The sequence below is a fragment of the Talpa europaea genome (assembly GCF_964194135.1).
Source record: "Talpa europaea genome assembly, chromosome: X".
NCBI lineage: Eukaryota > Metazoa > Chordata > Mammalia > Eulipotyphla > Talpidae > Talpa > Talpa europaea.
In genome coordinates, this window is record NC_140081.1 from 65248063 (window position 1) to 65264691 (window position 16629).

General features: G+C 37.4%; 1 protein-coding gene across 1 annotated transcript in view; it reads left to right on the plus strand.

The window, feature by feature from the left end:
* IL1RAPL2 (interleukin 1 receptor accessory protein like 2) overlaps positions 1–14670 on the plus strand; it is a gene marked incomplete at its 3' end in the record, with an annotated part of 1022399 nt that extends 1007729 nt beyond the window's left edge. The window contains exons 9-10 of the mRNA XM_084259248.1: positions 1898–2068; positions 13973–14670. Of these exons, the coding sequence (XP_084115374.1) occupies positions 1898–2068; positions 13973–14670 (869 nt within the window). The remainder of the gene's footprint in view (positions 1–1897; positions 2069–13972) is intronic.
* Between the last annotated feature and the right edge of the window lie 1959 nt (positions 14671–16629).

Below are 16629 nucleotides of genomic sequence, written 5' to 3' on the forward strand. Positions count from 1 at the left end.
TATCAAGGTCAGATGAAGCAAGGGTCTTATCTGACATTATGGAGTTTGAGGCCACAGCACCATCCACTCCACCAAGAACAAGGAAATACATTCTGCACGTAGGGATGGAGCTATTTGTCCTTTGGCCTGTTTTATTCTTCCAGCTGTGTATCATCGGCAGCTCTAAGTCCCAGGTGAATAATTATAGCTGCAAAAAGTCAAGGGCCTGCAGGTGCATCCTGCACTTGATTGGAATAGGGTCAGAGGTGCTGGGATTACCAGGAGGTTCTTACATTAGCATTGCTTATGAACATTCTCACTTCCAAGTGGCATTTATACCTAACAGAAGAATGTGCCCTATGTGTAAGCCAAATGATCTTCTCAACTATCTGGGGCAGACCTTCATGTGTATCTGCTTCCAGGCAATCATGTAACCCTACCAAGGATCACGGAAGCCTTTCCCACCAGACAACATGCTAAAGAGAATCCTCCTGATGACTTCAGGCACCATCTTAACATAAATAGCCATAGTTGCTTTCATTTGGGGGTGGCGAGACTGGAATCTCACTAGAATTAGAAGAACATGATCCTGCCTCAGATATCTCTGGGTAGTTACTGAGCCCTGCCTACCATAAAATATTTATATCTCTTTATTCCTACCATAAAATATTTATATCTCTTTATATCATTTATTCCTCCTTCAGCAGGTAGGGTTGAATCATTGATGGTATAGGTACGTAAGTTGCAGCTTCTTTCTGTAAATTTTCTTTTGTCCAGATTTCAGCTATATTCTAATCAGTTCTTTTTCAATGAAAAAGTTTAATGCACTTTAGAAATAATACTGAAATATTTGCCTGTCTTTTAAAATTATTATTTGCAAGTAAATAGGTTTAAATAAGTACTAATAGCTCCATGAGTCTCTGCTTACTACATTAACTTTTACAAACAAATTTTCTATTTCAATTCCTCAATTCTGTCTAAATAAGGGACCTTGAAAATCACTATAACTTTTCCAATCTATCCCTTCTAAAACCAACAGGGACTAATACCTTGAGTAGCTGTGTTCATTAACATTTTTTCAGGGATAAAAATGCATGTATATATGCACATTTTCTCTTCAGAAAAGCTGGCTCAGAGTCAACAGAGCAACGGAGAGAAGTATATTCTCGAAGCACAGTTAGCTCTCTGACTAAATGTATGAAGAGTAAACCTAATTTGGCAATCCTCTGGAAGGATGTATATTTTGAAACAAAGGCTTCTTTTGGAAGCTTGTGTCAAATTAGTTGGCCATGGATGGAACAAGAATAATGGGCAATGCACTTGTATAAAACCCAGCTGCTGTGTCTAATATTTGATAATGAACTGCTTTTTGTATATGAAGATGATGACACTAACCAACTGGAAGTATGACATGTGCTATGAGTAGTATCTCCAGGAGTGAGGCTGCATTATTTCAATCTTCCACACTCTGGGGCCCGGCCCCTTTTGGATCTGGTACACATATTTGTGCAAACAAGGTATAGTCTGTGACCAAGTAACAGAGCCAAGCCAACTGGCACAGAAGGAGTTCAATTCCATGACTTTGGCCTATTTAGTCCTGCATTCAAACACACTGAGCTAATCATTTACACATCACTGAACTTCACAAATAAGTATAGTCACCACAAATCACAAATAATATTTCTCTTATTCTTGTCCTAACTATAGGTTACATTGCATAACAATTTCAGTTCATGTCATATGACTAGATTATGTTGAAATTCACCAGATTTCTTATGTGGTATGTGACTTTTTCCCCAATTATTAACAAGTCACCAATTATAATGCTTATTCCAGCCCATTATCGGTTATAGACTTTGAATACTTAAAGAGAACTTGCTATATATACACAACCCTTTTGTTATCCCTTATATTTAAGACAACAAGGAATATGATGCCTATCTCTCTTACACAAAAGTGGACCAAGAGGCTTTAGACTGTGACAATCCTGAAGAAGAGCAATTCGCTCTTGAAATATTGCCAGATGTCCTGGAAAAACACTATGGATATAAACTCTTCATCCCAGAAAGGGACCTGATTCCAAGTGGAAGTAAGTACTTTCAATTTTTGTATTTAAAAACTTTGGTTTCTTTTAGGAAATTATATGGAAGCTTCAAACATCAGAGCAAAGTGGTAGATACGTGTTTCTTACGGGTGATTGTATTAAATGCAAATTTCTCCCCAGTGCCTGTCCTGAATCTCTAGCATCCGAATTTTTCAAAAGATGTTCTCGCTTTTTTATAGTTTTTAAATTGTGCCTTAATGGTCTATTTTATTCTATTGCTTTAGCATTCTGAGAAAATGATGGTCCTTAAAAAAATCTGTATAAATCAGCTAAAATCTTTCCAACTCATTTCTGTTCCAAAGCTGATCTTCTGTCATTGTGCTTCTACTTAGATCCTGCCATCATTGTCTTTAATAACTCTGAATTTATGCCTTGTTACTCATTTCCAAATGTGAGTCCATTGGGTATAGCACTTCCTCTGTGATTTTAAATAATTTCCAAGAACTTCTGGACAATGGAAAAATGTAGGCTTGGATGCTACCTTTAAGTCGTGCTACATATGAAAATTGTATTTGAGTTTTCTAAGTAATATCAGGTTCAAGTAAAAATATATACTTTGTTCCTGCTAATGTTTAGAGTGATGTGCATTGTCAAGTGGAAGGGGAATACAGAAAACATAAGATATAGTCCCTGCCCTCATAGAGCTTAAAATAACGCTGAGTGAAAATAAAGGTGCTAGAATGTTTGTATGTATGTCTGTGTTACTATCCCTGAAAGGGGGAAATTAAACCACGACCACAGAATTTGGTAACTTATGCACATGTGATAACAAAGTAGAAAAGTTTCTATCTTCAGTACTTGACAGCACATAACATATTTTTCACATATACTATTTCATTTTATCTGTACAATAACCCTGTGTTGAAAAAGAACAATTACCATCTTCCTCATCTTGTAGATGAGGGGACAAAGCCTCAAGGAATTTCAAGATCAGAAAACTGGAAATTGCTAGAGCAAGGATTAGAACATAGGCCAGTTTCACTATGGTTCTCACTCCACTGGATCATGCTATTCCTCAATAACATTTATGCCAAATATCAGCTGTTTCCACCGTGTTCCTTCAGCCAACAGGAAACAAATTGAAACAACCGAGGTTTGAAGGTTCATTTCTTTTCCCCGAGTGCATGTGTGTCATGCATGTCTGTGTGTGCACATGAGCATGCGCACTTAGGAACAAAGGCGACACTTATTCCCGGTCCGTTGTGTTCCTGCGTCACAAATGTAAGAATTTTCCATCCTTCCTCCGAGGTTCTCTCCTCTTTTTGTTCTGTAATTTCCTTCAGTTTCATGACTTGAAATACCACCTCTACCTTGATGGAACCTCAAGGAACATGCTGATATCTGAGTCATTTTTTAATTCTTCTTGCTCTCGCTAGCAAGTCCAATGTCCCTTGCATCTTTTCCATTCTCACGTCTATCATTCTAGTATAGGCCTTGATCAGCTCATTCGTACAATACTGATTACTCTCTACTTTCCCTCTATTCTCTCTTATCTGTCTGGTCCCACTAATATGTATACTTCCTTGATCATATCATTCTCCTGTTTAATAACCCTGAATTGTTCACCATCTCTTGCAGTGTAAATTCATAAATCTTAGCTAAACACTTCCCATTGTGGTGTCAGCACAGATTTATTTCCTAGAAATGTGTCCTCACATTTCCCCTATTCCTACCTTCTGCTCTAACCAAACTGTGCCTTTGATATACAGTTTATCCCTGCAGTGTTTTTGTGCATGTTAGTCTTCTATACCTTTACAAATCCTATTTTTCCTTCTCCAGATCACTGCCTCTGTGAAAGACTATAATAATTTCTCTAGCCCTAAAGTTCATGATGTATGATGATTTGACTATAAATCTTGTCTGTATTTTATGTGGTTTTCCATCTATTTATGTCTTACCTAGTCAGCAAGATTGTAAGCTCCATGAGGGCAGGGACTCTATCATTTATCCTCATTCCCCTGTCATCCTCTAGCATACTACTTGCTCTCAACTGTTGCTTTATGATGCTTCTTGATTTTATTAAAACAGTACTGGGTTAAGTCAAGAGAAATTAATGAAAATGAAATGAGGGTTTAAATTTTTGCATGACAGTATTTGAAAGGTATTTTTGTTTAACACAGTGAATGTGAAAGCCAAAAAAGGAGCTTTCTACTGGAGAGGGAAAAACATAAATATTTCATAGAAATATTATCAGTTCAGTTCCTTATAACAGGATTATAAGCGTATTGCTTCCATTTTTTTCCAGATATTAGAAAGAAGACCTACAAGGGATCAATCATTGATGAAAAATTAAAAACACTCGCTTAACTATTTCGGGGGCTTACTTCATTGGATTACTATGTAGGTCTATATTTTTGCTAAGAACATCTTGTTAAATGTCCACATTTTGCAACATTAATTTTTAGGGTGATGATATCCTAAATTGTATTAAAGTATTCAAATCACCATCAGTCGTACTCAATATGGTGCTGACCTTTCCACAATCGGCAGTCTTTATAAAACAAACCAAGTTACTACAAAATATCAGTCTTCACATGTGAACATTTCAAAATTATTGGGTTGTTGGAAAAGTTATAATGTATTTTTCTGGGTTTTTTGAGCAAAAATGCATCATGACTTTTTTGATAACCCAATAATTATGTTTATTCTGTACTCTAAAGTAGTTTTTGCTACTGTGCACATTGGAAAGATAAATAGGGGAATATGGAACACACTTTACCTGACACTCAGTAGAAGATACTTTTTTATTGTATGAAGAAGCAGTTGTGTGTGCATGAGAGAGAGACCCAGAGAGCATGAGGCCAAGGGAAATGTATCCCAAAATTGTGTCTTCTTAGCTCTCCCATGTAGTCTATTTTGATAACTTGACAGGTCAATTGAACCACCCTGCTTTATCAATTTAGCCAAAGAGGTGATATATTATTTTTTACTTCATTAAGTCAAGTAGTTGTTTGGATAAATTGATTGAAACTGATTCATTGTTTTGGTGTATCATAGAACTGAATGTCCTTAACCTTGGTGTATGAGACTTACACAGACATATCTCCTTGATCAAAACCACAAGACTTTAGTGAAGGACTGTCACACACTGTGTAAGACAGAGATATTTAAGAATTTGTCACCTGGTATACCCTGGCATTAAATAAAGTTAACATAGAAATATTCAAGAAGACATATCAGTGTGGGCGAGATTTTATGGCCCCTAGAAGATCATTTTAATTTTTTTTTGAGATTATATGACCATCAAACTAAGCAGGAACTTGGATCCTGGTACTCAGTGATGTATAGGAAGATTCCTTTTACAAGTAAGCCATTTGGGATAACTATGCACTTTTTAGATGCACCACTGGAGGGTGTTTGATTTTAATCCTTCCTTCCTGAACGAGGAAATTCATGTTCTCTGAATTCCGATTTGCGAGTGTAACCTGCACAAATGTTTAAAAAGGCTCTTTGACAATTTTTCTTTCCATCAACATTTCAGAGCTGGCTGAGCAGTCACCATGTCACGATTAACGAGTTTTTCCTTGGCATTTTTAGCACGCATTCAGGAAGTCGATGAAGTATATGAATAATATACTTGATTTACACATGAATGACAGAGTAGAACATTTTGGACTTGGTGTATGTGTGTTATTAAAGAAGCTTCTGTGGTCTGTATTTGCAGCCATTGGTACAGATTTAACAGGTTATGCTATATAAATATAGACACATTCCTGCGGGGGGGGTGGGGAATACTAGTTTTACAATATTATAAGCTGTGTTTGTCCCTCACATCTCATTTAAAACATGTTGACCCAAATCTACTCCTTCCTCCAAAAAGTAGCAATGAGGCCTCTGAGGATTATAAAAGCAGACCTCATAATGACATTCTTATCTACAACGAAAATTTTCTATGAATCAAATTAATGAAATTTATAATATAAGCCCATTCATGTTTAGTATCTTCACTTTTGATATATCTTCTGTGTCTCTTGCACCACCTTCATGGCATTCCAGCTCAACCTCATCAACACGCAAACCTTTCAATGGATACTGGTTTCCAAAGTAGGAGGTTTGAAAAGTATATAATTGGGTCTCACCCTCTACCTGTTCCCTCTCCGTTCTTTCCTCTTCTCCAAGAGTTCTCAAAAAGCTTGAATAAAAAGATGTCACTTTCCAAGGTGAGCAGGGGTTTCTGTAGCTTTCTCACAGGACCTACCAGGCAAGTATCCTTTGGACATCATAAACCAGCAGAGATGGGGAGATTTGATACAAATATTTTTCCTAAATGCTAAAACTAAAAGTCTTCAGATCTGGACATTATTTTCCTGGCAGTGACCTGCTTTTCCATTCTGTGGCCAGGATCTTCCTTATGTTTTCTCAGGTTTGGTGCCTGAACATGGCAAGAATTCCTACTTTCCAGTAAAAGTTTGGTCTGTCTCTTCCCAGGCTAGAAACATCTGTCCTGAGAATAGCAAAAGCAATTCTGTTGCCAGCAGGCGTCTGAATGTCAGAAGTGACAGGCAACCAAAAGAAAGCCAGATAGAAAACACCCTACTCAAACTGCCTAGAGACACAAACTTGAGAAGTAGAGATTTTCTCACCCCTGCAGCTGCTGGGTTTGTGGTGTAAAGTACTCTACACAGAGCACATTGTGTTCATGGGGCCTAGTGGATCCTTGAGGAATGAACAGATGTGCTCTGAAGCTGACGTGTGACCAACAGAACCCAGCTGTGCAATTGAGATCCTGAGATTGGGGACATTTTGGATGAGTACCATTTAGGCTCTTGAGCCCATCTTATCTCAGTGTTTCTACAGAGATTAGAAAAGTATAAAAATGTAAAAAGTTATTGAATTGGGCTGAGGGCCACTGATCAGACGGAGAAAATAGCGTTTTCAGACTAAAAGTAGGAACAACCCAATTCTGTAACTTTTGCTTTTATTTAAGAGAAAATAAGCAAGGTGCTTAAAAGAACATATGCAATATTTATTAAATGAGCCAGCTCTTACTCAAGCTTTGGAAAAATCTGTAGATATCTAAGTGGACTTTGAAGAGAAAAAATTCTTCCAGCTTTTACCTAAACTTCCCCACCTAATTGTACAAAGACTACAAAGATATCTGTGTGAGTTATTCATACATTATTGTACCAGAGAAGTACACTGTGAACTAAAAATATTATCATGCATATGGTTGATCAGCCATGTCTAAATTATATTTATGAATTTAACCTCAAGTATTAAATTGTGTTTCCATTTGTTATATTCAGTTTTACATGAGTTTCTCTCAAGAATCCTAAGACTCCTTCATAATTCAGGGGAAAAATTATAATGTCTGATTACATTCTTGCATTTGCTAGACTTTCTTCCCTGGTCTAATCCTCAGTTCTTTAATGCGTAGCACTAGCCATGTGATTGTGCTGACAATGAAATGACAAATGACTGGAGAATACATCTGGTGTCAGATGATCCCTAGTCATTTCTGAAGTGAGGCATGCAAAAAACATTTTTGTACATGGATCTGTAAGTATTCATTGCCAATAGTTCCTCTAATAGCCGTACATATTGGACACCATTCAAGTAAATTGTCCTTGGGGAGTAATAAAATCCTTTTCCAGGCAATCTGACTGTGACCTAAAAAGTGTGAGGCAAGGGTGACATGCACAACCATGGAAATTTAACACATTGTGTGCAATTTACTCACATGGAATAAAATTAGATATGCCCACCATCCCCTTCATGTTACAGTCGAGAGAGAGAGAACTGCACTCCAGTATGCCCCGAAATGTACAGAGGTCAATGGGCTGAGGTTTTTCATCAAATTTTGAGGAAAGAAAGAATTCATGGTGTAGAATTTCAATCAGTAAATCTATGGTTTGTGTGGCACAATGAACAGACACCTTAGTAGGGGTGGGGTTAAGACCAATATGTCTTCAGTATGTAAGGAACCACAGAGTCGAGTGCATAAGTTACATATTTACATATTTACAAAGATTGCACTGATTGTAATTAATCATATCTACAAGTTTCTGGACCATGGGGTTAAGGAAGGAAAAGAGGAAGGGAAAGATAATTTGCCGACTCTTTGCTTACTACTCATCTCATTGTCTTACTTTCATTATTCTCTAAATATGTTTCATTACCTACCTTTACTCTGAGTGAATAAGTGAAGACAGAAGAATTTAGAGAAGTGGAAACATTCCAGAGTGGATTCTGCCCACTATCATGCTTTTCTGCCCACCCACAGGTAAAATGCTTTTTAGCAAAAATAAAGGATTCATCAACAGAAATACAGCCTCCAAAGTCAAAACTGTAAATAAATAGTTTCCTGCACTCACAGGTCTAACTAAGTCCATGTTAACTGTTGCTACATCTATTAATCAGAATTCATGAGGGCCCTTACACTTTTCAACTGAGAACAAAACTCTGGCCTGAAAAATTTAGCCTTGCAAACTATCTGTGAACTAGTGAGACAAAACTTGGAGGAGAGATCAGGGAAGGTTTCTGTAGAGCAAGTACTATCATACACTGTATAGAAAATCCCCCACACACACATTTTGTAGCCTCATTTCTGCAGCAGACTACACAGAAACATACATTTGCCTGAGGGAGAATCAAGAACCAAAAGCTTTAGCAACATCAGCCAAGATGAAGAGTCAGATTTGTCAACCTACATATAGACTAGTATTTTTAGCATCATTATTTAAAATGCAGATGTATTTTCAGTGACACTGCAATAGAAAGTACCCAAGGTTTCATAATTTCCCCCAAATATATAGTACGGGAGAACCTTTTTTTTTTTTTTTTTTGACACATGGGAAACGTATATTATTTTTCCTGTTTTCTCCACACCAATCATTGGTGGAGATCCCTCTGATCACTGTTGAAAATTATCTTGATTTTAAGTCTCGATATATGAACTTATGTTCTGTATCATTGTTGATTGCTATCAGTTAGCCATTTTCACCAAAAAAATTAATGGCATGTTATCTGCTTTGAGGCATCCTGTCTCACCCTACTGATTTGTCTGTTTAGCTGATATGATGTACATCCCCGTGTGTATAAGCAAATTGAACTACCGTTATTTGAACTTGGCAAAGTAATAAATTATGCCTTTGTCTACAGGCTAAGTATTTGTCTTTGAACTTTTAAAAACATACTAACTTTTCCTAATAGTGACTAACATCAGAAGTTAGGAAGCATCAGCAAAAAATAACACACAAATAGCTAATCAGTTTGATAAATCAGAGTGAGTAAGCAGTAGCAAGACCACATGGAAATTCATGAATATAGGGTTTTTTCTCCTCTGTCATTCTGCCTACAAATTGGGAACCTGAGTTTTATGACAGTACTAAGTTCTTTTGGAAGAGTATACACATATATTTTGTCATCTTACTTTTCCTTCAGTTTGTTTGGTTTTTTTTTGCTTTGTTAATAACTGTCCATTTTTCAAGTCAACTTTTTAGATGCAATACTCCTTCTCTAAGTGCGCTGGAGTTTTGTTTTATATAACTGCCCCTCAAAGGGACTTAAAATAGAGTTTACTTTGCTTTTCATACAGTTCTAGGTAGTCATTTTCCTTGTTTCCTATAAATATTGATGCTACTAGCATGACCTTGATTCACTTCTCTAATAGGTTTGTATCACAAGGAAAGCCTAATGACAATGCATTTTCTCCTAGAAATTTCCCTGTCAACTCCCAACACAGAAAAAATGAAATGAATCTGCACTTAGAATGTGAAAAAAATGAATTTATGCCAAATTAAGTACTCTTATTGAACCTATGATAAAAAGGAATTTTTCTTTACCGAATCATGACTGTCACAAATAGAGTCCATGTAATTAGCTTTGTTTCATGTCTGATAACCTGGTGTGGTCTTACAGTCTTGTCTAGAGAAACAAGAGTTTATTTGACTCAACTCTGTTAGTCATTTTTGTCATCCTAAATTACTTCAGACCAAAATTGCATTTAAGGGATTTTTATATTTTTATATGAAAAAAAGGAGTCTTTTACAGGATTTCTGCTACTCAGTTGCTAAATTTACCTCAAACAAGTCAAGGCAAGATTCAGCAAGTATTCCTATGTGTTGAGAATTTAGGGATTTTTTTTGGGGGGGGGAGGGTGAGTTTCTTTATTATCTCTTTGTGGTAGCAAGCTATTTAAATATGGTTTCTGAAGGTTTCTAAAATGTCTCCCACAAAACCACAGCCCTACCATACACACACCACTGCCTGTCAGGGACTACACTAGCTGTGGACCAGCAGTGTCTTAACTTGATACCTGTTTCTGTTTAGTTTATATGGAACTTTTCCAAACCTAAACACCCTGATAGGTCTCTAATTCAGGGATGGCAAACTTTCCCTTTAAAGTCAAGATAATAAGCATTTTAAATGCTGTGGGTCATATATGGTCTCTGTTGGAGCATATTCTTTTTTTTCCCTCACAACCCCTTAAAAATTGTTTCTAAAAATCATTCTTCGCTCGCAGGTCATGCAAAAACAGGACATAGTCCTAATCAATCAGATTTCAATTCACAGTCATTGGATGCAGACATGTAACCCTGGGGTAAGGGGGAAATTATTTTGGGCACTTGCTGCATTAGAAACAACTCCCTGGCTGCAGATTAGCACGTCAGAAACTCTGGTCTCTTGCTAATTTACTTATATTTTCCACGATGACTAGATTCTTGTTTTTTCCCAAATATAAGGAGAAAGAAAGGAAAAACTTAAGAAGGGAGGGAGGAAGAGGGCAAAGGGAGCTCAGCAGCAGAGAAACACAGAAAGGGAGGGAAAGGACAAAAGAAAGTAAGAAAGAGAGCAACAAAGACAAAGACGGGAAAAGGAAGGAGAAAGAGAACGGACAGAGAAAATAGAAGAGAGAAGAAAGGGAGCAGAAAGGGAGAAAGAGCGAAAGAGCGGTAGAGAGGAGCAAAGCAGGAGGAAGAGGAGAAAAACATAGAGAGAAAAACAGCGCGCTCGCCAGAATCTGGAAGCGAGGGCACAGTCCCTCCTTCTTTCCCTTAGAGCCAGGCAGCTCTTAGAGGCACCTCCCCAGCTGCTTTCAAACATTGAGGTTGCTGCCCAGCCACTGATCACCATCCCAAGAAGTGAAATGTGGGCTGCACATCTGAAAACTTCCACTTGGTTTTTCACCAAGTGAAATGGAACACGAAATTCAGGGCCCAAGCAAAGGCCTCATGTTTTCTTTGGGACACTTGGGCTGTGTCTACCCAGGGAAAATTTTGATGTACTGACTGACTGACTCCAGTGCATATGATTAATGTATATATAGGGCAAACCAGGATAATTCAGACCTTTTTTCTTCCACAGCAGGTTTTCAGCCGGAATTATCTGGATGGTTGCCTCAACTCTCCACTAGGCTTTGCCAGGATAAGCACAGCCAGTGTAGTATGCAGGAGACAGGGACCACGCCCTCTCTCCAAGGTTCCCTTCAACACCCACACCCTGTGCAGCTGAGCATAGTGGGATCTGTCCTAACAGACATTCCTTCTAAGGGCAAATGCAAATTCTGTCTAATGAATCTCTAAGAAGCTCCAGGAACTCTAAATTTTGCATTCTGCTTAGCTGTCAAATGGCAAAATATAATAGGTGAATGAAAGGGGACAACCATATTAATGGGGAAAAAAACTGCTTCCTTCCCTATTTCAGAAAGAAATAGCACAGCCAAAACCCATGAGATTCCAATCAAATTAATTAGTATGCACGTTTATAGTTTCTGTTACAACTGTGGATATCTGGGTAGTCATTTTTTTTTCTCTCGAGTAGGGAGATTTACAGCTTTTGTTTTTGAAAGTATAGTTAAAAATAAATTACAGCCCAACAGATAAAAATGGTGCTGTTGATAGAGGTATAGTTTATGTGGCAGATGTGCTCCTTACAAGGTTTGTACAGATCAATATTTTAAAATTAAATGGAAAGCTGCAATTAATGAAGGAAGAGTGCTACTCAGAATAACCCCTTGGTAAATAATTTTGTAAAGACTTCTGTGAAATGAATAATCAATTTACAATTACCTGGTTAAAAATGTATTTCCATGAACTCCTTCACTTAAACCATAACTCTGGGTTTGGGTTTGGTTTGGTTTTGTTTATTTTTGGAGGATAGGTGAAAAGAATAATGGGAAAGATGCATGATAGTTTATTTTACTGTATCTTACAGATCCAACTTCTAATGATGAAGCTTCCCACATAACTTCTTTATTTTTGGGAGCAGAAAGAAAGGAAGAAAATGAAGAGTCAGAACTGTTGATACATTGGGATAATATTTTTCCACTCTATTGAAACTTTCTACCTTTCCTTCCATTCTGTTTCACCAGTTCTCTAAATGATAATTACAGAGTGATGACTTCCTCATTGCTGTTTGTGTGGTGTTTTTGTTTTGTTTTGTGGGGTTTTTTTGTATTTTTACAGATTTTAATGCTGAGTTTTCCCCCTGAATACATAATCTCTAAAATAAAATGCTTAAAACCCTTAAGAGTTTCCCTCCCCACTTAGAAGTTACCTTACCCTCTCAGACACAGTCATTGTAACTACTGCATGAGAAAGTCCTGAAATGTATTAAGTAAAAACCAAAACAGCGGTAACGACAACTTGTTAAATGGGCAATTCTATTGTGTATCTCTTTAAAATTTTTTGTTTATCTGTAGCGTGTGTAGAAAATCTGCTTAATTTCACTTGTGAAAATTTTCTTGCTGCCCACTAGTGGAAATAAAACCCTGGAAAAGAGAGATCATCTGTAAAATATGCACCTGTAAAATCAGTTCCTCTTTTCAAATGACTTGTATCGGGCTCTTCGCTGGCCTCACACTATGGACTGGTCGTGACTCCTTGAAAGCAGTCTGTAACCTTGGGCCGATTTGCAGTGACCGATGTTGCTATGCTTCTGTAAGCACTGCTTCTGCTAGGGGGCGCTGTACATTAGACAAGGCCTGCTCTGCTTAGTAAAGAGAGCTCTCTGTTGCAGCACCTGTGTCCAAGTCTCCATTTGTTAACACATGTGTTTATTTCCCTTTTTGGTGGATAAGACTTTGGGAGCATGATTACGAATGGGTTATCCCACGCGATAAACAAATCTAGAGTGAGTTGAGTGTTTTTCCACCACCACAAGGCCATAACATATCCACCACACTGGAGAAATTACTCCATGTGTTAGGGCAAAGACTTGCTTCTTAGTTTATAGACTCCTCCCCCTTTACTGTTCATTCCACACCATCCCCCACCTACTACTCCACCCCTCACGCTCTGAACAAAGAGCAGCTGGTTCAAATTAAGCTCATGGGCACACACACCACTTCCCTATGTCCAGGTTTGAAGGACAAAATGGAGAACCTAAGATTACGAATAACAATAGTACAGGAGACAAGCTTTGATTTTACAAGACTTTCCACCATCTCTATCAAAATTCACTTTGAAGTAGTTTGCGTACATAGAAACCCCTTCTTGTTTAGTAGTTGAAAACTGGGGATGGGGGTGGAGAGCAAACCAATCCCATAAATACAGTGACCCTTTATTCATTAAAAGGCTCCATTTCTCTTCATCAATCCTTTTATCGCTTGTTCGCTTAAAGTACTAGTCTGGAAGCCTGCCTTGAATTAAATGAATACATAAATAAAAAATAATGAAATACACATAAGCTCTGAAAAAGTCAGGGTTTGTATTAGCCGATAGAACACTGTCAGTAATGACGAGGGGAAAGAGAATAAGAATTATAAATAGGGTTGTTGTTTTTTTCATTTTTATTGTTAAGGCTGTAGGCTCCCTGAATGTGCAATACAAGAAAAGGTGATGTACCTTAGTGAAAAACTGGATCTTTGCTGTACTAGAGTGCAATCCTAAGACTATAAAGGCTGGAAATGTCTTTGTTTTACTCTTTCTCTCTTTCTGTGATTTGTAGCATACATTGAAGATCTCACAAGATGTGTTGAGCAAAGCAGAAGACTTATTATCGTGCTAACTGCAAACTATATTCTCAGACGAGGATGGAGTATTTTCGAATTGGAAAGCAGACTCCATAACATGCTAGTCAGTGGAGAAATCAAAGTGATTTTGATTGAGTGTACAGAATTAAAAGGGAAGGTGAATTGCCAGGAAGTGGAATCACTAAAGCGCAACATCAAACTTCTGTCCCTAATCAAGTGGAAGGGACCCAAAAGCAGCAAATTAAATTCTAAGTTTTGGAAGCACTTAGTATATGAAATGCCCATCAAGAAAAAAGAAATGCTTTCTCGGTGTCATGTTCTGGACTCTGCAGAACAAGGACTTTTTGGAGAACTCCAGCCTTTACCCTCTATTGCCATGACTAGTACCTCGGCCTCTATGGTGTCGTCTCAAGCTGATCTCCCTGATTTCCACCATTCAGATTCGATGCAAATGAGGCACTGTTGCAGAGGTTATAAACACGAGATGCCAACCGCTACCTTGCCAGTACCTTCCCTAGGCAACCACCACACTTATTGTAACCTGCCTCTGACGCTACTCAATGGACAGCTACCCCTTAATAATGCCCTGAAAGATACCCAGGAATTTCATAGAAACAGTTCCCTGCTGCCTTTATCGTCCAAAGAGCTTAGCTTCACCAGTGATATTTGGTAGTGAAAAATCTGAAGTCCTCTGAACGGCTATGTGAGCTGACAAAATTTCTGCTATACCAAGCATACAGTACACATAATGAAATGGAGGTGCTGAAAAAGTGTTTGAAGAAAGCAGTACAGATAATGCTTTTGTACTTTAATTCTTTTATTTACATTTCTAGAATAGTGAGGCGAAAGAAGGACATGCTTTTATAGTATAGTATTTTGTTCCAATGAACAGTGTTAATTTCTTCCTGAAAAGAAAAAAAAAAAACTTAAAACCCCTTTTCTTGTAGAGTAGATTTTATGATGCCACTTGGACTGCAAACTTAGTAGGTGAGCTATCTTCCCCGTATTTATGAATATTTCAGTATTTACATGGCCTTTGAAATAAGGAAAACTGAAAGACTTGAACTGAATTTGAAAATTCTGAACTAAGTTTAAGGGGGAAAGAGAACTTTCACAGAGTAAGTGAAAAAGCAGAAATGATCAAGAAAGAGTGTTGAGGCACCCCCAATTGGAAGATTATAGAGGAAGACCAGTTGAGAAAAATTGTGATTGAAACATTTAGAACTACTTCAACATAATGGACAACTTCTGTAGACTTAAATTAGCAGCTCATAATGACAGCTTTTAGTTTTATTAGGCAATCACATCTTCTGTAGGTAAACTGGTAGGTAGGTAAACAATGTGCATTTCTTAATAAATAGACAGGCTGTTAGTTCTTTTAGGATGATTTTGAACAACATTTTTGGCTCTCCAGCCTATTTCAAAAGTTTTACCACTTTGAAAACACATTTTAAGGTGCACATTTTATCATTTTCTAACAAATTCACATTTGGATTTTTTTCCCAAATGATCTCCTGACCTGCTGTATGCTTTATGCAAAGATATAAGTGTCTCCCCACTTCCTTTCAGCATCGTTGGAATTTGAGTTTAAATAGTGACTGCAAGTGTCAGCAGTAGAAAAGACATAAAACAACAATATTTAGAGATGAAGTGCTAAACAATTACAGTTTAGTAGTGGTAGAGCAGCAGTTGCAGTGATCCTCATCTGAAATGTAGTTGTGAATCAGACTATTCTGTGCATATATAATATCTCCTGGCCATGTGTCTGAGGCTCCTGCAGAAGTATCCCTATTCCTGGTGCTTCATCTTGTATGTTTTATAGACTAAAATTCACCCTCACATGGTGACTGTGACTGTACCATACCAGAAAATCCCTGTGAATATTCTAAAATACTACTAATTTGCTGTAAGGAATATGCCCCTGTTCTGGCATTTATTGTGAAATACTGCTTTATGTTCTTTCTAATTCAATAATTTTGGTACAATGTCCACCAGAATGCCTGTGGGGGTCAACTGTTAATCAAGGTTGACTCTGGCATTTTGCAAACGGTCCTTAAATCATGCTTTTGGACAAATATAAACAAGGACAAATGTATACAATGTATAAAAATTAAGAATTTGCCCAGCCCTTATAATTGTGAAATCCAAATGTATGAGGACATTAGAGAATATGTTTTTTCATCATTTCTTTCAAGCTCTTTACATTATCGGTTCCCTGTGATCCATGGGTTTTGTTGAAAGTACTTGTGTCTCTGTTGCTCTTCAATATCCCGCTGCTCAGAAAATGCATCATGCACCAACAGTATGTGAAAGCTTAGCAGTGACATATTCATTTCAATGTGGGACGATTAGTTATTCCTTTAGGAAAGTCCAATTCAGCACACCTAGGTGTTTCATAGATGTATTTTTCCACTGAGAAAGGTGATTTTTGCTTCTGTAAAAACTATAGGTATTTCAGAATGGAAATGTATCTCTTCTGAATTGTTTCCCAAGTGTTATAAAGATGTATTACTCTCATTGTTCTTTAATGCTATGTGTAATTGCTAAATCAATAACCTGCATGAAATGGGTAGTATATGTTTAAGTGACCAATTGTACTTTTTATTATTTTGTTTTTCACAGAAGTCTAGAT